The 21,007-nt window shown below is 39.2% G+C and overlaps 1 protein-coding gene and 1 pseudogene across 2 annotated transcripts in view; both read right to left on the reverse strand.

The window, feature by feature from the left end:
* The window catches only part of LOC146964738 (protein mono-ADP-ribosyltransferase PARP4-like), a 103,892-nt pseudogene extending 101,919 nt beyond the window's left edge, over window positions 1-1,973 (reverse strand). Inside the window, exons 1-2 of the transcript XR_015034573.1 lie at window positions 1,847-1,973; window positions 596-833 (exon numbers count right to left, since the gene is read on the reverse strand). The product of XR_015034573.1 is annotated as a protein mono-ADP-ribosyltransferase PARP4-like (transcript). The remainder of the gene's footprint in view (window positions 1-595; window positions 834-1,846) is intronic.
* A 2,103-nt stretch (window positions 1,974-4,076) lies between these two features.
* On the reverse strand, window positions 4,077-20,344 carry esyt3 (extended synaptotagmin-like protein 3). Its single transcript, XM_085765008.1, has 23 exons — window positions 19,827-20,344; window positions 18,304-18,345; window positions 17,806-17,940; window positions 17,603-17,679; window positions 17,365-17,434; window positions 17,180-17,269; window positions 16,920-16,975; window positions 16,691-16,811; window positions 16,339-16,515; window positions 15,772-15,854; window positions 14,708-14,756; window positions 14,422-14,511; window positions 14,209-14,271; window positions 14,056-14,112; window positions 9,345-9,416; window positions 9,036-9,122; window positions 8,047-8,196; window positions 7,472-7,821; window positions 6,923-7,021; window positions 5,661-5,792; window positions 5,444-5,549; window positions 5,258-5,307; window positions 4,077-4,742 (listed from the first exon to the last, which is right to left on the reverse strand). The coding sequence occupies exons 1-23, from the start codon at window positions 20,166-20,168 to the stop codon at window positions 4,703-4,705; spliced, it is 2,538 nt and encodes an 845-aa protein (XP_085621134.1). The 5' UTR covers window positions 20,169-20,344; the 3' UTR covers window positions 4,077-4,702.
* Window positions 20,345-21,007: the final 663 nt, after the last annotated feature.

Genomic DNA, 21,007 nt, shown 5'->3' on the forward strand with positions numbered 1-21,007 from the left:
TCGCTCTGTTAGGATTGTGTCTAACTGGCTGACACAGGGAATGATTGACTCTTTACATTCCTCCACCTGCACAAACCCTACAGTGAAAAGACTGCACATTTTAAAACAACACAAAATTAATTCTGTTTTCAAAGTTTGATCCATAAAAACAACAGGCATTTAGAGATATAGATGTTAGGAGTCATTGAACTAACTGCTGCAGCTACAGTGCATTATCATCCAACAAGGATCTTATTCAAAAGTGAGAACTGGTGAATGTAAACATTTATCACTGACGTTTCTACACAACATTTTCTTTCACCTGCCTCTAGCTCCAGGAGCTAATTAACGTCTGATTTGCACTAAATAACATCGCAGCACTTCCACTGTTTTGTTTTGGAACCGGCAAGATCCTGCTAGTTTTGCTAATTAGTAAATTCCTCTAATTACTCCAAACCAACAATGAATGTGAAACTCATTATTGCAGAACAAACATTTTATCAATTGAATAGTGTTGATTAATTAATATAACTTTGACAAAGACTAAGACAAAGACCCCTTGACCTGATGAGTTTTTTTTATGATCTTTAACAGTTACTGCCTGTTAATACAATACCTTGATATGAAGTTGGGTCTGGCCTGGTTGTGGGAGGAGGAAGAGGAGGAGTGGGTGAAAAAATAAAATCAGAGGGAGGTGGAGTCTCCAGCTTGTATTCATCCACAGGCAGAAGAACTCCTCTGTCCAGACAGCTGTACACGTAATTCACCCCGACCACAGGAGTCTCGTACTTCTGGATGCCGCGTAGCCTGTTTGAGCTCAGGCTGGACACATCGCTGGTCACTATCAGAGAGCACTATGGAAATGAGAAGTTAGGAATCAGTTGAAGTGGGATTCAGGAGGCCAAAGTCTAATTTTTATCTCCTCTGACCCAGATCTGACAGTGGAATCTGATATCTTCAAATCAGTTTCATGTGTGGTATACAGGTCAAATTTTTCGTATTGATTGTGACTTTTTTATTATTATTATTTTGAGTCACAAACAAACATGGCAGACAGCAGTAATGGAGGTAAACAGTGAAGTTTTAGGACCTAGATTTGTGGTCATATCACACCTTCTCCTACTCATCATCTGCTTCCACTTTGTGCTTTGAAATGGAGCCTAAATACTAACATGTGACTCATCCTCTTTATTTCTGTACACACTGTGCTGCTTGTGCCACATTCAATGCTCCAGACTAACTTTCTTTTTTTTTTATTACTAGGAGCACAGTGGCCCCTAACTTAAAATTGTAGAGTGCAACCAGAAAATATGATAATAATAATATTATAAATCAACTAAAGCAAATATTCACATTTCCGTTTCATTCATGATCCTCACACACATTGGGCTGCCACCTGCAATAGTGACAGATACCAGATTCTTTGAGCTGCCCCTAACACATTTTGCCAGTGTTAAAAAACAAAATAACAAAAACAACAGCAAATTTACTGGTTGCACATGCGCAAGTAGATGGAAGCTTTCTCAAATTTTAGGAGCAAAATGCCCCCATTTAAGGGCAGTCTGTAGCCCTGATACTTCCTGGTTTCTCTGTGCATGCAGGTCACATCAAGGTCAAATATGAATACTATGAACTACAAAAAGATAATTTGAACATCTTAATGAATCTAATTAGATCTGGAAAGAAATCTGAATTGAGTTGAAGAGTTGCAGTGTGTGTGTGACCATAGCAGAGGAACACCAGGAGATGGCAGCCATGTTGATTGTACAGTAACACTAGATGACACAGCTGCAAATTTATTGGAGAGTGAGAATAACCTGGAAGTGAGAGACGCCTCCTACTTCGGGGAAGAATCACACCCACTCACCTGTTTATTGACCAAAAAGGAAATGTTTCCTCCATTCTCTGTGACTGCGGACTTCAGCCTCCTCCTCTCCTTGAAGGGCAAAGTTCTCAGCTCCAACAGGACAGAGCAGTTCTCAAACACAGCCATGTCTGTGGAGGGCAGCCGCAGGAAACACAACAGCAAACAGGTTATCAGCTACTGCAGCGCACAAACACAAACACACACTTGTGGTTAAGAAGCAAATGCGGAAGCAAATCCTCAAAACATTAAAATAAGTGACTGTGATCTGGATTTGAAAAAAAGTTTTACCTGACGCAATATTTTTTTTCGTAGGATGAGTCCGGGAAAGTCCCGCCTTCCCCGCCTCTGATTGGCTGGATGAATTCTCCTCCGATTGACGTCATCTCACAACAGTACTGTAGTGAACTAAAATACACACAACTGAAAAATTAAATGTAATCAGACGCCATGGTGTGGCGGTTTGCATTTTCGCCTGCGGTGTAGTGAATGCGAGTTCGATCCCCGCTGGTTTCACATTCCGAACATTTTTTTTTTTTTAATTTATATTCCAAGTTTACATTTTGAGTTTGAGAGAAGTGTAATTGTAGCCTGACTCTCGCCAGACCCTTGTAGTTCCGCAAAGCTACGCTGAGCTCCGCACAAGGGTCTGGGACTGCTCCATAGGCGATTCATTTCAGAAGGCGGGGGCTTCAGCGCTACGTCACACCTCAGAAAGTCCCGCCCGGCGATCCTGATTGGTTCATTATTTTTTGCTCCGGGGAAGAAGTTTGCATTGGCCTCGAGTCCAGACCCTTGTGCGAAGCTGAGCGTAGCGCCTCTGGCGTAGCTTTGCGGAACTACAAGGGTCTGGCGAGAGCCAGGCTAGTGTAATTGTGCCATTGGTTAGGTTTAGGCAATAAAGAAAGGAGTTGGTTTGCCGACAGCCTGCGTTTCACAGCCGTTTCACAACCAAAACAAACAACCAATCAGGCGAGAGCCCTTCTAGCCAATCAGAGTCGAAAATGGAGCCCATCTAGCCAATCAGAGGCGGGAACGGCGGGACTTTCCCGGACTCATCCTACGAAAAAAAATAAAAAAAATATCGCGAACCGCCGAGGCCCCGCCCCGCCCCGGCACGAGCTGATGACGCGGAAGTTTCCTCGAGGGACATTATTTTTTAAATTATTTTTTACAGTCTATGGGGACGTTCAATTGAAACTACAAAAAAAAAAAAAAAAAAAACCCAGAGTCTCTTCTTCTTACTTACTTATTTACCTTACACCCTTCTTGAATAAGACCCTCTTGTTAATTTATTTTCTTTTTTGTTGTATTATTTTTTCCTTTGTCTTTGAAGCTGGTTCAACATTTTCTTAGTAGGCTATCACAAAATGTTTTTAATAACGTTCATTGAAACTCGACTGATACAAAGATACTCTAATGTTGCACTTAATATATTTTGGATAGGATCGATAAGATACCTACAAGCAACTACACTAGTATAATAAACACTGATATTCAACTTTTGGGTACAATTTATTGTAAAAAGTAATTTAGGCCTAGGCTAACAAAAAATGTCAAAGTCTGAATAAGTTGTCATTGTGGCCAAAGTATGTCCACTTCTCTGCCTTTCTGTGATTCTTCCAGTGTCTCTGTGTCTGTTCAACCCTATGGTTCAACCTGATGATGACACTGTGACACTGAGCTCAGTGGACACTTCACTCTGACAACATCTGAAGCCTCCACATGTCCAGGTAGCTACTTATGGGTTGTTAGCCTAGTTGTCGTCTTGGTCTCATGATTTCAGAATGTGAACAGCATGGTGACGACTGTTTCAAACTGAAGCAGAACATACGTATAGTGGTTGATTCATGGAACAGACATTTTTTTGCTGTTATAATCACAGAGAACGCATGTTATGGATGTTAAGGACTGAAACATGAAACAGTTGGACATGTATTCAGAAGTTAGAGAAGGTCAAATTGAGTTCACCTGTAAAGGTTAGTGCATTGTAGGTGCATTCTGAAATTTCATCGGAAAGTCTTTGTGTGAGTAGCCCTATGTATCCGAGATGCAGTTAACTTTTGTGTGTAGGCTACTTAGGCCCATAAAGATCTATTGTCATGATGATTATGACACAAAACAAAATGTCCACCTACTTTTTCAAGTGACATTGTAAAAAAAAAAAAAAAAAAAAAAACACCCCGAAACCATGTTAACAAATCATCAAGTTTTACAGCCTTTTTTTTTTTTTACTTTATTTCCCTCAATATATTATTACATTGAACTGTAAATAAAGCTATTTACATGAAAACACAAAAGGATAACGTTGGCTTAGCCTTAGGTTAACAAAATAACAATATCTGACAAAAGTATCCAAAATAAAGACATCTGGTATTTATCAGTAAAATAGAAATACAAACAGTTTCTTATGAATAGATCAACCCAAACAATGCTCAATTGTATGCCTTGTTCAAATTAGTTTAGAATAGCATAGGCCTCCTCTATTTTGAAGATTTTGTTAAATCATGTGGGTAATCTGTATGAGAGATCAGATGCACAGAAGTCATGTATTCCCTGTGATAAACAGAAGAAAAGTCCACACACTTCAGCTCCCTTTTCAGTGCATTTATCTAGGAAAGACTGGGGTTTGGAATGTAACTATACAGTATGAGCCTGTGACCAAATGCACATTGACGTATAAATACCAAGCATCTCCAGTATCTGACACAAGCTTAGTGCTCCGTTTGGAAAACCAAAACCTGACTAGAGATGATAAGGCAAGCAGATGTATACAACTCTCCAAGTACCTAGGCTACTTGTCAGCCCTGCTTTTTGCCTTGCAGTGGTTGATGCTGCTCTTTATACTGTAGTTGCACCTTAGCTGTATTTCTTCAGCCCAGGGAGTGTGAGCTCATACCTTAAAAAGGAAAAGAGATGTGAGATATTCATTATATTCCACTTGAATATATATTTCTTCAGAAAAACTACTATTTGTCATTACAGAGAGGGCCTTTGCTCTCCAAACAGACTTGCATACTTACCAACCAGATTGATACCAATCTTATGTTGACTTGCTTTATATGAGGGTTATGTGTGGTTAATATGAAGCTAGTGCTAGCAGTTCACTTGGTTTATCAAAAAGACTGTCAAATTGGAAACAATAAAAAAAGAAGAACACTAAATTACTGCTAGAAATGGTCCAGGAAATGTGTTTTACACTCTTGCTTTTGTACTTCTTGGCAAAAAAGAGAGCCTCTTTCCTTTCCAAAATCTACACATTGCTGACAGGAAGCAATGAATGAAGTATCTACTATGTATCTAGGGTATTATTTTATTTCACCTTAATTCTGATGAACATCAAAATTTAAGATTGTATCACATTCAGAATTTGCATCTACTCTTTCCTCCAAAGTGGAAAACTATGGGCCGTACCATTCTGTGGAGCCTTTGTTCAGATCCAACTCTGAAAGATCTACCATCACCTGAGGAAAGAAGCAGAAGTTTAAAATTCAGTTGATTATTTAGACTGTATTGCAACAAAAAAAATGAGACAACCACAGCAGTCTTATCAAAGACAGTGAATAAAATATGTGGTCTTTTACAAACAGTATAAAGTACCATGCCAATGTCCTTTCTCTCCCTTGTGATTAACATTTTGTTGTTTTTCACCGACACATCCAATTTCCTTGTTTGTGCTTCATCCAGTGACACATCGAACTCAAACCTGTGTTTCAAGAGGGTTGGGAGAAAGAGGGTTAAGTAGGGCTGTTAATGTACAGTATCTTCACTACTTAGATACAGGATCTACACTATTTGAAATCAGAACTGGGATTACTTGTCATTGAAGACAGGATTGATTGTTCTCCTCTTGACGTGGGTCTTCTTGCGGTGTCTCCAGGATTGGTCAGGGAGCAAATACAGGCGGACGTAAGAGTCTGTACCATTGTCACTGCAGGGGAACAAATCCCTGTAGGCAACAAATACATCCACAATAAGTTTCTCATAACTGGGTTTACAAACAGCTCAATCATATGAATTTCAACATCACCCAATTAAAAAAAAACATACACACACACACATTTTCAAATACAGCATTTGATTGTTTTGTTGTGTTGGATTCAAACTCAAAATATTCACAGTGAAAAAACTTTTTATTTTTTATTTTACCAGCTGCTGAAAATGATGTTATGCTAATCTCATTGAACCTATCTGTATGTATTTCATTCGAAAAATATCAATGTTGGTGTATAATGTTGACACACAGCATTTGTTCAAATTCCTATTATACAACAAGTAGTTCCGACCAAGCAATCTGATTGGTCAAAAAGAAATTTAGAAAATGCTCAAATCAGCATAACGGCACACCTGACTCATCACTAAAAATATTACCCTGCCATGTCATGTTGTTGTATTCATCTCTATGGTAACCATCCGTGGATTTTTATTATTATTTTTTAGAAAAATTATTTTACTCATGAAAATAATCCACAAACCACATAGAGCTTTCCTGTCAGCTGCACAAAGTCAAATTTTTGGAACAATTAAATTAAATTTTTTTAGTTAATATGCTGTAAACTTCCCCGTTTTCGCCGTAAGCATGTTCTCTACAGTAGGTGTACGTAGTTGGAGAGATGCTAGTTGTGACCACATTTAAGCAGCACTTAAGTCAGTGCTGCTGAAGAGCACAACATGTTATTTTTGGGCATCATACACCTTCATTTGAAAGCACAGTGAAGAGAGACAGGAAAGCAGGGAAAGAGACTTGTGGAATGAAATGCGGGAAAGATCATCTTTGGTCCAGACTCAAACCGGTAATTGCTGCTTCGGGCTATGTTATTCAACCACTGAGAACCCCCTGGGAGGCCGAGATTTTTTTTTTTTGTTGTGGTGTAAGTGTTAGAGGTCAAAACTGTAGCAATGTCTGCAGAAGCCAGAAGAACTTTGTTTGGCAACCCTAACAAACCAAAATGTGTCAGGTTAATAGGAAAGGTATTCCGTATACTGCTATAGAGTGTTGCTAGGGTTGTGAATTATGTAAACTTTTCCCTTTCTCCATGCACCTCGGGGGTGAAGTTGTACCAGAAACCTCTACTGTACCTGCAAGAGTTGACCACAACGATGAGTTTGTCCCTCAAGCTGGCATAACGTACAGTCAGGTTGATCTCCCCAAATGAACCCTGATGTTTCCTAATGGCCCTATATTGATAAAAAAAAACATAGCTTCAATCACACCTGCATTCATTTTCTTTTTTTGCTGAAATACACATAGTTAAAGGTGCCATATGTAAGAATGTGGCCAAAAACGGTTACTGCAGTCAAATTCAAAACAGTGATCTTGTTTTTTCTCCCAGCCGTAGCGGCAGCTCAGTGGAAGCAGACCAGAGGCTGAAATGCCACTGACGCATGCCAACACGTAAATTCAAAACATAAACATGATTTGCAGTCTGCAAAAAAAGTTTTTCAATGCGAATACTCTGGCTGTACTATTGTTGTTGGTGAGTTCATCATGTTATATGAACATTATTCCTGAGTCTCTGTGACATATTAGGAGGATTTTACGGCCAGTTGCTTTAAATTTCTTACATATTGTACCTTTAAGTTAATTACTATGTTAGAAGTCAACACTTTAAAGATGTGTGGACTCACTCTGGATATGAAGCTCCATCTGAGAGGTCAAAACGTGATGAAGCGATGGAGTTGTCCGACAGCAGGCTGTGGGAGTCGTACCGACGCATGTTTGCTGTGGAGGGAGATGATCGCCAGGTTCCAGGGGCCACGAAGGAACCACGGTGATGATGTAACTGGTCTTCATTCAAGCCGTCCTGGGAATGAGCTGCCTGGGTTGAAGCTTGTGTAGAGGGGGTATTGTTGGAAGAGGAGGACGTTGGATTGGATACAGCGCCATTTTTCCCCTGGGTGGCCTGTGGTATTTGTTGTTTGGCTTGTGGAGGAGGACTGAGGACAACCTTGGGTGGAGGCTTCTCCAACGCAAGAATCTAGGTGAGGTCATGGGTAACAGTTAGAAGTTATAAATGCTCACCTGCAAGTTCTCAATGCAGGTTAAATAACATCCAAGACACATTAACTGGAAATGGATTACAGCAAAAGTTAAACTAGATGATTGGCTTTGAGCACAATTCAGCTGAATGTTGTTTTGGTATATGAGACCATATCTTTGTACTAAAGGTGTCTATGCATAAAGTGAGTGTCTATGTACCCACCCTGAGAGTGGCCTTCAGTTTGATCTGGCTGTTTGCTCCAGAGCGCTCCAGGGGGAAGCGCTGGTCCAGTGTCATGTTGGAGGTGTTGAGGAGACGACTCAGGCACAACGTCAAAGAGCCAAGTAGAGTCTTCTTCTCATGCTCTTTGACCTGCACCACATGAACACAGAGACATAAATATTAATCATAGCCCCCCACTGCTTTTTTTGTTGTTTATTTTTTACAGGGACAGCGCACAATTAAAAGTAATTACACCAGAGTTAGCTGACAGCTAATTTACATCTGTTCTCCCTGGACAGGTAGACAGAAGAAACAACGACCGTCAAAACAACAAATACAATACATAAAAACAAAACAATACATAAAACTCCATCAGTGTGATAAATACAATAGATACATGTTAGTCAATCATTGGTGGTTACACTTTGGTGCTGCTTTTAGCCAGAGCTTTAGGCTGGACTTAAACTCTGCAAGGCTTCCTGAGTTTCTTATATTTGTGGGTATGGAATTCCACTTCACTATTACTTTAATTGAGAAAGCTGATTGTCCAAAAGCTGTTCTTCTGAACTGTTTTATTAAAAAATTACATTACCTACAAGTGTCGACTGCAGTACAGAGCACAACTTCCTGTTTAAGCCACTGTTTTAGAGCAGAGAATAAGAATTAGTTTCTGGGTAAACTGCTGTTTTGTCTGGATTAATAAATTATGTGTTATCGACTGATGCATATGGATGTGCATATTCCCAGATACTTTATATTAGCCAGGCATTTTAGACACTAGTAATGCATCTCTATTAGAACAAGTAGTATGTAGATACTGATCATTTTGATAGACTGTCCTGTGGTCTGACTCTTGTCCAGCTATATACATACAGTGGCTTTCATTACTATGTTGCAGATTGACATATGACAAGTGTTTTATAATGTTTTTTTAATATGCAGTCACTTAGAAATATCCAGTGTGATGTGCACAACAATAAATTACAAACCTGAACGATGAGCTGCTCTGTCTTGGCGTTATGCACAAAGAAGGTGAAGCCCTCCTCCCACACCGGGTCTTTGGATGCATACACAACCTGTCGAAAAAGAAGACAGTACATTGTTTTTATTGCGACTACACAGACAACTCGTCTGCTCATAACTACAGTACAGTGTTGTGACACATCTGTACTTCAAAGACGTGGCATGTTAGCATGAAGCATCTCGGTCTGTCAGTGACATTCCTGCTCTATTGTTTAGTAATCCACAGACATGACTTCAGGAACAGGGCTGAATTATGTCAAAACAGGGAGGAATACCTTGCTTTTCTGAACTTCATTGCCGATGGATAATTCCACAAACGAGTCGGGGTTGGCAGTCCTCCTTGTGAACTGGAAACAAATCAGTGAGGCATTGTGTAAATTCTGATTATCTACTATCACTGTTTCACTCAATGTATGTTTATGTCAGTGTCAAAATTAAAGACAGTTTGTAATATGAGACAAAGGCAGATGAAGGGTTGGTGTGATGTCACCTAAACACCCAGTGGGAAGAGCAAAAAGTGAACAAACTCATTGAATAAACAGGGTCAAGGATATCCATCTAGTTTTTATGACTAATCAGTTAGGATCATCAAACACTGTGTACAGTAAATATCACTTCGAAGAGCTAATGTATGAATGCTGTGTTCTATTGTATAGGCTATCAAACATCTCTAAATCCCAAAGCAATTACTGCTTACAGTACATTCCAATGAGTTTTACTTATTAAACGTGCCCAAAGTTCATTGTGAATTTGGTAAGCACTGCTTTAAGTATGCTGCACCTGCTGCTTGGAACGCACTGCAGAAAACTCTAAAGTTAAAGGAGCTCAACAACCTTGCAACTTTGAAAACCCGTGTCGTGTGAGAGACATTGGAGCGGTTTCATATCACACTTATTCTTGTTTTAATGTAAATCCAGAGTCTCGGTCCTGTTGTTTTTATCTTGCATGCATTTTATCTGTGTTGTGTGAGTTTCTGTGTGTTCTTAATTGTTGCTGGTTAAATAAAGGCTAATAAAATAAAATAAAACAAATGAAGCGATCATGCTGGACAATTAAATTAAAAATCAATTAAAGTTTAACAGCTCTTGGCAGGTAAGCTAAACACCTCCAGATATTAGATTGCACTTGGTGTCGACAATAGATTTTCAACTAAGTGATCACCTCTCAGCTAGTTTCTGTGCTTGTTCCCCGATGACATAATTCTCTCATTAAAATGCTGCTTTCACTCATTCAACAAGCTCATGGTGGGAGTGGGTCAGTCTGGTGCCTTGCAGGTTGGGGAGGCTCTGCATTCCTCTCCTAATGCACTGCAGACACCACACACACCATCTGGGACACGTAAAGCAGATGCTTACGCAGCCTTTCATTACAACTGGCTGGTTTGAGTGCTGCGCAGGTAGTGCAGGTGTGGCCAACCGTCATCTTAACATTCCAGGATAATGATACCTAAACATTTTTTCTTTCAGTCTTCGGCTTGGAGACTGTAGTTTGACACAGTGGTCAGCAGAGGGTAGTCACGGGCCACAGAGTCTGTTCACAGTTCAAGTTAGGACATATTGAAATGAAGCAGGTTTGTTCAACTGGTTGGAAAGAGTTTCCCTTTTGTGTTTCTCTCTCTTTTATATTTATGTGTAATGTGTACTGCTGTTGAACTTTTTTTTATGTTATTGGGACTAACGGAAATTAGCATCTTGCTGTAATCCGGCATATTGTGCACTGTTACATTCAAATAAACAAATAAATTAAAGTAAATAACTCTGTCTCTTTATTTCAAACTACCTAAAATGGCATATGCATGAGATGTAAAAGTTTTACACCTTACTCTTTCACAGTGTATGAATGTATGAATACGAGTGCTTTTAAGAATCAATCAAAAAACATATCTCTGGAGTTCTAGTTATAACAGGTCAGTCAATCAATTAGAGGAAAGGAGTCATCACATAGACATATCGGATATTTGAGGTTAACACTCAGAGAAACCAAATCCTGTAAAGCTGGATGGTAGGTTCAGGTGGGCAGGGCTTGTGGCATGGCTGTGGGAGGTGACTGCTCTGTTGTGACTCCTGACAGGCTGTGGGCTTTGCTACTTTCACAGTATGAATGCTTGAAACAAAAAAGACATTGGAATCTTTAAAACATGAGAAAAAGTTTGCGTTTATCAAATGTGAGCCACAATGGTCTTAACATGAACTGTGACCTCAGTGGAATTGATTAATTTGCCCTATGCAATGATTTTTAAAATCCTGAAGAAAAATACACTAATACGCTATTGATTAAACAATTAGGCTACTTGGTCAACTAAAAGAAAATCAGCTGTGTTTTTCTCTAGACAGGAAAACACATCCTGAACAGACCACAGAGATCTAGCCACGTGAACACCAGCTGGTAATAACACACCCACATGAAATGTCAGACCCAGACCAGACAAACAGGAAATACCAGCTATGACCTGGGACAAATACAACTTGAACACCAGTGGAAAGTATCTGATATGACTAAGGCCTTTGTCAGACATTAAGATACAAAAGACCTTCACCTGTAAGGCAGTGAAGTGAAAGAAGAGCTACCTATAACAGCTCCAAGACACCCTCATAGACTAAACATTGGTAAAATACCCTTTAAAATGAATATTTCCCTTACTATAAATCCAACACACAATCCTCTTTCACCTGAGCTACCAATTCAAATATTGCTATCGTCAACACACTTTTTCTGCATAAAAGTAAACAGAAACAATTTTCATATTACAGTAGATATCTTAAAAGCATCAAAGAACCCACAGTGCATAAGGCCATGTGCAAACTATTACACAACAGAGAGGTTTTTCAAGAAGGAGATAAGCTGAATATGGTGTGCTGCAGATGTAAGATAAAACCAGTCAAGTCTTCCTTACACCATATGGAGAATGTCCAATGATAAATATCTATCTATCTGATAAAACCATTGTACAGACAGGTTCTGTTGGACAAGGGGTTGGACCACCGCATACCAGAGACCAGAGAGATGTGCATTAAGTTCTCAGTCACAGTAGTTAGATCAGGATCAGGCTAATAACTAAGGAACAGTTTGGTTCTTATGTAAACAGTCACACTGAACAGAGAGGCAAACCCTCTATTGCATAGTGTTGCCATATGGCAACAATTACTTTATCTTCATTTTTCTAAAAAGCTATGATTTTTTTTTTTTTTTTTTCAGTTAGGTGTGAAAAGGGGGCTTTTACTTTGAAGGACATACAATTTATGAGGTGAAATTACCAAGATATCCTGTTTGCCAGTCCCTTTTGCTCATGGACATCTGCCATGTAAACATCACTGTGCGGGGCTCCCGAAGACTGTCTTTTATTCAGAATTTTGGAAAGTTTTCATCAAATAAAAAATTTAAATCACTATCTGGGGAAAGTAAACGTTATTTTTTTAACATTTAATTCAGTTTTGATGTAATAGTATTTTTGTAATATGCTAAAATACATGTGTTGCCATATGGCAACAGTATGCAAATATGGAAAATTCCTGGTGCATTCAACGCAATGGAGTCCCATTGACTTGCATAGCATGAACCTACCCTAAGACTATGTTTACAACCTTTTCTTATATTTTAAAGGTAAAAACATTATATTTTTTTATATTTTGTGATTAAAGGTATTTTGTAACATATTATCTAAATGGACTTGCACTTATATCTTCTAGATAACTGAATGAAATGAAATAAAATGAGTGATTCAATGTACTTCATTGAGACGGGTTCCAGGTTCCAGGTTCTCAGACATTTTAGATAACTGTTGAAATTATACAATGTTTTTATTGTATAAATGTTTGTTTGTTAGTTTTGGTTGAGTATGAGATGGATTTGTTGAGTTTTGCTTTAAATAAAATTAGTTTTTGGTCAAAAATGTTGATTTTATGGGACTTTCCACGATTGCATATTGTTGCCATATGGCAACAATTTACCAACGACCCCCCCTTTACAAAAAATTTTAGATTTTTTTTAAATATTTCTGTTATTTAGACAATTTTAAGTAATAAAAACATGCAAAACATTTTTTACCATGCCTTAGTAATATTTCATGCAATAGAGGGTTAAAGACTGAATAGGCCATGAAAACCAGTGAGAGAATCAACATGCATTCATATTATTATCTACTGTATATACTTGGATTGTATGTAGTATGTACACTATAATTCTGTGTTATTCTCGCCACAAACAAGTTACCAATGTGTGTTTATTTCTGTCTCAGGTATAGTTTACCAGTCATAACAGCTAAACCTTTAACCTTTTCATGCCCTCTGATCCTCTTTTCTACAGTATAGTTACAAACTTCTGAAACTCACTGAATGCAACACTTTCCACAATGCCTGTATAATGTATGCTGTAGCATTTAGACCCATGACAGACTCTGTTATCTCATCCCAATTTCTTTATCCACTCACAAATACAACACGAGAGGGGAAACAACTTAAAGGGAAAGAAACGGAAACTGAAATGTACAAGTCTTAGCGTGACCGTTAAAGGACCACAGACTAAAACAAAAACTGCCGTTGAAATATGTTTAATTCAAGCTAGGGTTGCTGTATTTTGCTTCATGTACTGTGCCTGATATGTTGTTATTGTGTTATTATTGTGTTAAACTTTATACTCTCTGTACTTATGGAATTACCTTAGGTCACGTGGTTAGGGTTAGGTTAGAATCTAGGTAGTACTGTAATGGGAATTGTTTTCATAATATATTGTATTGCTTCTGGAGTTACCCTATTTACAAGATCCTGTCTGCTGTATAGCTATTATGAATTGAAATTGTATTTTGGATTTTAAAATGATTTGTACATTAACGAACGAACAAACGAACATCAGTGGGGAATATTTACAAAAAACGGCAATTAAATCTCAGTATAACAACACAATGAACATGGGGCTAGAGAGGAAAGGCAGTGGACACATGTCTAAACCTTCATCTAATAATACCTCAAGCATTTCAATCGCTCATCTTACCCGATTCTCCTTGTGCCTCCCATGTTTGCGATGCTCTGAGATCTCATGGTGGTCTTTCTGAAGACAAATACAAAAATATGCATCAGCACAATAACTTAGCCACGTTATATTACCTGCTTTCCACTATAGCAGTCCCTGTTAGAGGACACTTACAGGTATGTTTGAGGCGTTGTCCAGATACACTGCAAGCATTGCACAAGCCAGGCCGTCTCTAGACTGGGAGAGAATAAAGGCAGAGAGGGATACACCATTATTCAACTGACTATCTGCTGGTAGTTTAGTATCACATAGAAGCCGCCTGAAGTTGTGAAACTGTCATGTTGAATAAGAAAAGATTTAAGAAAGGTTGGAGCTACTGTACTGCACCTGACTAAGCAGACTGGCGTCAGTCGTGAGAGAAAACCACTGGAGCTTGAGATGAACTTCACCATTCTGGACCCCCTCCAGAGGAAACCACTACAACAGCCAGACAGAGTTATTGATCAGCATGACACTGATTAAAAATACATTTTCATCTGGGATATTTTTCCCCCTCTGCTGCCATTTAAGATATTTGAGTCAAAACAGGAGGAAAGACTTCTCCATCTTATTGTTAAGTGCTGACAATTGTTTCATAAAAATCACATTACCACAAAATTAAATGAAAGCTCACCTGATCCATTTCTACCTCCCTCTTCACCGCTCCAAAATCAAGGTTATACCTAATGCAGAAACAAAACACAAGGTATAATAATGAAACATGATGACGTTAAGGGAAAGGGTCAAAGACCAGAGAGAAGAATTTGAATGATCCAATTTTGTCAAACTTTTTAACTGAAAATCTTTTGAAAAAGGATGCTTCAACATAATGAGAGATATTGTGTACCTTTGGTACTGAAGAGAATGATATCAGAAATATTAAGTGCTGGGTTTTTTGGCTGCTGTGTGGAAGATTATGATCAAATCAAATCAACATTTCATTTTGAAACAAAGGGGTTTAAATATTGTTACCGCCCAGTAAATGTGTAAGTGACTTTGTAAATCTGAACTAAATCTCAGACGAATGCAGCAACAGATCATTGTTGCCTGAGTGAGTAAAACATGTTATTGACGGCAGGTCATAACGAGAGTCCAGTGATCACTCTTAAGAGTGTCTATTTGAGTTTTAAAAATGACATCAGAGTGATCTGGAATGGAAACATCTTCCTAACAGACTTAGGGAAAGACCATGTGCAACAATAGATAATATCAATTAAGTTGTTATGAGAAACACAGAAACTTCTATGTGAGGGGCAGACTAGTCGCAGTACTGTATATGAGATAGGATGCGTCATACAGTATGAATCACTGACTGTCTGAGTCTGTTTTTGTGACAATGTAGAAACATGCAATCACGGTGTTAATTGCCTTTTTCACTCATAATATGGATTGTATCATAAAATAATATCATATGGATATGTTAACGAGGTTCAGGATTAGAGGAGGCTGCTATATGAGACATTCTGAAAGGAACAAATATTTTAGCCACCATGTTAACTGCATGCTTTCATTTTCTTAATTTGCTTCTAAGCTAACAATAGTTTTGTTGTGGAGCACCATGGGAAAGGTGTTTGAGGATAATCAGGGTCAAATATGCTAAACAATGAGTGGTGAAATTACATGACTGGTATGCAGGATAGACAATACCATACTGACTCAACCTGAATTAATCCTGTTATTAGATACGTAGCACCTTACCCTCCAAGGAAGTCATCTTTATCTGTGTCCTCATCATACAGCTCCAACTCCAACTCTTGTCCTGGGGCCTCGTGGACGACAAACTGCACACAGATGAAGAAAACCTTTATGTTTTTTTAAATGTCAATTTTAAAAGGTTGCTGCTCTAGCTAAGCACATTGAATTTGAAATTTAGAATAAAGCTTAAGAAGATACGTAACATAAAATGATGCTGATCTTAGGTGATGAGCATCAGGACTGAAATTGCAGGGCAGTGTGACAAATATGGGAAAACCTTCAACAGATTTACTTGGTATTTCTGTGTATCTTTGCCTTTCACAAAAAAGGAAATGCATCATGGAGTTTTAGTAATTTGCCTATTTTGCAAATTAGTATACCAGAGTGAATGCAGAATTACAGGGAAAGGGAAATTTCCTGTTTATCTTGTTCTCACTTTCCTATGAGGTTTTTGTTTTTTAAGTCCATGAGGTTTATAAAAAAACAGGATCGGTTGAAGAGAGCAGTCTTCCTAAGGTAAAATGACTTTGGTTTTGACACAACAGCTGCAGTACATCACTGTTACTCTACCTCATACACTTCATTCCATTTCGGATGCAAATTCTCTTTGATGGTCTTGCTTTTGAAATGCCGGTTGCCGACTCGGAGTTTTGCATAAGGATCTGATTTGCCTTTCACCAAACCCATCATGTATGTGTCCTTAGCCAGCAGATCTCGGGCCTCCAGCAGGTGGACCCTCACCACACCCTGAGGAGCAGAGGAGGAGAGCAGGATCCAAACTCAGAACGTGGACCTCACATGAAAATAAAAACATATTCTAAAAGGCTGCACACTTCAAAATAAAAACAGCATTTTATTGTTTTATTTGGATAGGGAGGCAGGTAATGCATTAAATGGAAGTGTTAAAGCCAGTGTTACATACACGAGGTAGTGGGAATCTCATCTGGTCCACTTTGACCTGGTCAATGAGGGGGAAACACATGCGGTTGGGCAACACCATGAGCGAGGAAATAATGTCTACGATGGTCTCCTCAGACAGTGAACTGGAAGTGGACAGATGAAATGAGAGAAATTAACACCCATATAACCAGAGAGCCAAAGGGTTTAAGGTGTTTTATGAAGATTGTTCAGGGGTTTCTGATAAGACCAACCTGAAGGCGGGACTGTCCAGGAGGTTGGTCATGCCAGTCCAGTTGATTTCTAAGGTCTAAAAAAAACAATATAGATATAATAATGAATCTTCACATAGCTGTACAAATGATTTTACCTAAATGTTTTTTTTATGTTTATTTAACAGGGACAATACATACAACATTGCCACAGAAAATGGAAAAAAAATGTGATGCATAAAAGACGTCTAGCTTCAGCTAATTTGCAGTCTTTGTAAAGTAAATGTTGTCTTGGTACTCACTGGCGGCCGAATGAAAAATATGGTGACTCCTCCTACAAGCGGTACTTGACCAATGAGGGGCTCCAGAATGACCCTCAGCATACCTTTGAGCTAGAAGATCCAGAAGAGGTTTTACTTGAAAGCTAAACCCAGAGTATGTGATGCAGATGAGTTAAATGCAGAGATCTGAAACTTGAGATACTCACTTTTAGCCCTTTGACACCAGCTACGATGGGCGACTGCACCTCAGCGTCAATGTCCACATCACCATCATAGCTGCAAGATGAACAGTGGTAGTGAGGCTACAGTAAAAGACTTTGAGAAGAATCAAGCTGTACACCCAACTAGGCTGCTCTTATTCACACTGTAGATGCAAGAGAGCAACCAAAACATGTTTAACATCTGATGACAACACAGACGTACAGAAAAGTGTCTCCAACCCACCATATATTCATGTCCAGAATCACCTCCTTCTGATCCACTTCTTCAGTGTAGGCCTTCATGCTAGTGATCCTGAGAGGCTACAATCATAAAGGAAAGCATTTACTATATAAAACGAGCAGCCAGTAAGATATTCAACTGAATATTCAAGATGATTTAAAATGCATGGTGAGTAATGGTGAACGTGTAGATAAACTTCAACTCACAATGTGTCCAAAGTGGACTTTTTTGAATGTGAACATTTTGAGCGCGGAGCTGGAGAGCCTGACAGCCGGCTGGATGTTTTCTTTGAGGAGTTTTTCCATGAACATCCCAAAGAAAGGCCAGGCCTGCTCCAACACCTGGACACATGACAGAACAGAGCATGTGAGAACAATGTGGTTCCACGCCTTTATCAAACAACAATTATCACTCTACTTAATCCATTGAATAGAGGGAACATGTGCGAGCACTACACATCAAAACTGTTCTAATGCTTTTTTTTTTTTAGGTACAGTGGTGGTCAGACACAGATTTAAGAACAGTAATATAAGCAATGTTTACAATGTGTTCAAGTGTATGAGGGAAACCTTCAGATGGAGGCTATGTGGGGTTTAAAGTGAGATCCAGAAATTCTGATACAGTCTGATACAGTCTTAGAGATACAGTCTGCATTCCTCCAATAACGACAAAACTTTGTATTTTTAGCAGAAATAAGTGTTTACCTTGTTGACCCAGTCAACTTTCTCCACATCTGGGAATTGGACCTGAAAAGCAAAACATGACAGTGCAGTTAGAGGCAGCGCTGAACAAAATACAAAACAAAGTTCTTTGACAGATCTTATGATTGTAATTATGAATCAAGATTCATATCATTTTTTGAATGGACGGTGATGGGATTTTTATTGGATCTTGTAGAGCACACACGTTGCTCTACATGTAAACGATATGATGTGTAGGCCACAGCATCTCTGCTGCACTCACTGTGTTTGATTTATGGTATAATGTGACATGATTTAACTTTTTCAAAAAACTTTGCAGCTTGCATTTGATTAAACGCCGGCCGTGGAAATGCAGAGAATTGTGTTGGTCATTAAGTTATTACTTATGATTTTAAAATAATAATATATCATTCAGTTTTTGATTATTAATCATCCATCATGCAAATTGTAAAAGGCTTATGGGTAAAGTGAATCAATACATAATCTGAAGAACAGATAGGTGCAAGTTATGCAAAATAAGCTTTTTTCTTCATTTCATTTCATTGTTTGGTTCCATAAAATAGCAGTAATATGTTATTTGAGGCTCACCAAGGCTTCTTTTCTGCATCATAACTGTGGACTGGAACATAGGTTATCAATCACTGAATTGTCCAAACCCTTTTGAGATAAACCTGGGAGAGCTCTGTCTACAATACACTACAGAGGGAAAATTTGCCCCAACTTCAGCTGGTTTATCTTTCTTGACAGTGTAATTCAGCATGTGTTAAATTCTGTGTTAATGATTTTTATACAATAATACTGTAAAGCACATAATATGTCAAACTCAAGATGGAATTATCTTTGGCCCGCATGACAATATTTAATTACTATTAGAGCTGGCCTGCCGGTATGTGACCACTAATACACTAAAAATCTACTACAAATCCCACAATACACTGTAAGTGCACATCTTTTTTTTTATTTCATGATTAATTTTGTTTTATATGCATTAACTTAGAAGCTTTGTTGGTTGAAAAAGGTGATTTCAATAAATTCTCAATAAACAACCAGTCAAGCCCTCGACTTGTACCAATTTTTAAAATTTGGCCCACGGCATATTTGAGTTTGACACCCCTGCTGTAAAGTATGCCATCATCATCTCACTGTGGTTACAATTTGCAAAACACAACAAGAGCTCCCCACAGTAAACTGATCAGATTACACTTCTACTGTACAAGTTGCATTCCTCTCCTTCCTCCATGTTACTCCCTCTGGATTCCCATGAGTCACTGGGTGGGTGTGGTGCCATCAAACATTCGGCTGGTTTAACCCACTTGACTCTGGTCAGGGAGGTTCAGCCCAAGTCTTGTGCATGTCATGCAAATAAAGTGCATACAGTAATTGTCAAGGCAACAGTGAGAAGGGACAAAACAGTGGGTTTACAGTGGTTAAGGTTGACCAGCACACATATCCCTAAAGAAGACTGTTGACACCTACAGGTTAAACAGCTTGCTGACAGACAGCAGAGGTCACAGTAGCCTACATACCCACGATGCCATTTGTAAAGCATTTTTCAGCTCCTGGTTGATCATGTGTTTTTCATTGTCCACAAATTCTATAGCGGATCCGATCCGGGCGTCTTTCCACTGCCGGTTCTTCTTCCACCAAGAAATCATCACCAAGCAGAGCAGCACCCAGCTGATACTGAGGCCCAGGTACCCTGTCAGGTACACGGGGTAGAAGAAGATCACGGCTCTGCCCAAGTACATCAGGACCTCCATCAGGAGACGGTTCACAGCGGAGGGACTCAGCTTCTCCGCGCTGCCGTGCGCCGACACGCTCGCTCCCTCCGCCGGCCCGCTCGGATGCATCTGTCTGGCGGATGCCATCGGGTCAAACTCCCCCGGCGCTTAAAAGCCCCCGAATGCACTGTTATTGAACCCAGTCAGAACAGATCGGCTAGATCTGAGTTCCCCTCGCTCCAGTACGGCTTCCTCCTCACATAGTAAAATCAGAGCCTCTCTCACACGCACCGTGGCAGCTCCGATGGTCCCAAAACTTCCGTGTTTGAAACTTCCAAAACGCAGGTAGGCTAGGCACACCTGCGCCCATGGGTGGGAAAAGTGCGTAACGACATAGGAGTTCCACCCTAAAAATGAATGCGAGCTATTTTCATGGAGGGAAAACGGGGTGGGGGTTGTAATGGAAATGAAAGAGGGATAATTCAGTGGCATAATATTTTAAGACAGCACCTTACCTTATATGTATTAGGCTACATATGACCGTGTGAGTTACATCTTTGAATCTGGTTTCATTGTGATTTTATCATGGACCCAACTGGGGAAAAAAGCTTATGGTGAATATTATTTTAAGTTATCACTGATTCTAAGTAGCTATTAGGCTGTGGGAAAAAAGGATGAATAAGAGATAGGCACAAATTAATTAAACGTGCAACTTCATCTCTAGCTGGGACGTTGTATTGGCTTCTGATTGACTTAACACTAGGGGGCAGCATTCCCACACACAAACAAGAAACTGTAGCCTGCTGTAACATGTTGCGTGAGCGGGAATACTTGTTGTTGTTTTTTGAGTCACAGAATACCGCATGTTCTCTTGCTGTGATATATTCAAGCGTACCTGCAATAGGCTATTTGCAGCATTAGCTGCTGAGTGGGTGTGCCAGATCCCTTCAGTAATGAGAGAATACATGAAAGAAAACGTTCCTGTA

Source organism: Trachurus japonicus, chromosome 21 (assembly GCF_045865225.1).
Source record: "Trachurus japonicus isolate A0001 chromosome 21, Traja_1.0".
In the NCBI taxonomy this organism is placed as follows: domain Eukaryota; kingdom Metazoa; phylum Chordata; class Actinopteri; order Carangiformes; family Carangidae; genus Trachurus; species Trachurus japonicus.

Coding starts and splice junctions, on each gene's coding strand:
- esyt3 (XM_085765008.1), bottom strand. CDS start 20,168: ATGGCATCCGCCAGACAGATGCATCCGAGCGGGCCGGCGGAGGGAGCG. Junction 17,941..18,303: donor AAGTTGACTGGGTCAACAAG/GTAAACACTTAT, acceptor TCATGTGTCCAG/GTGTTGGAGCAGGCCTGGCC. Junction 14,113..14,208: donor ACAACGCCTCAAACATACCT/GTAAGTGTCCTC, acceptor ATTTGTCTTCAG/AAAGACCACCATGAGATCTC.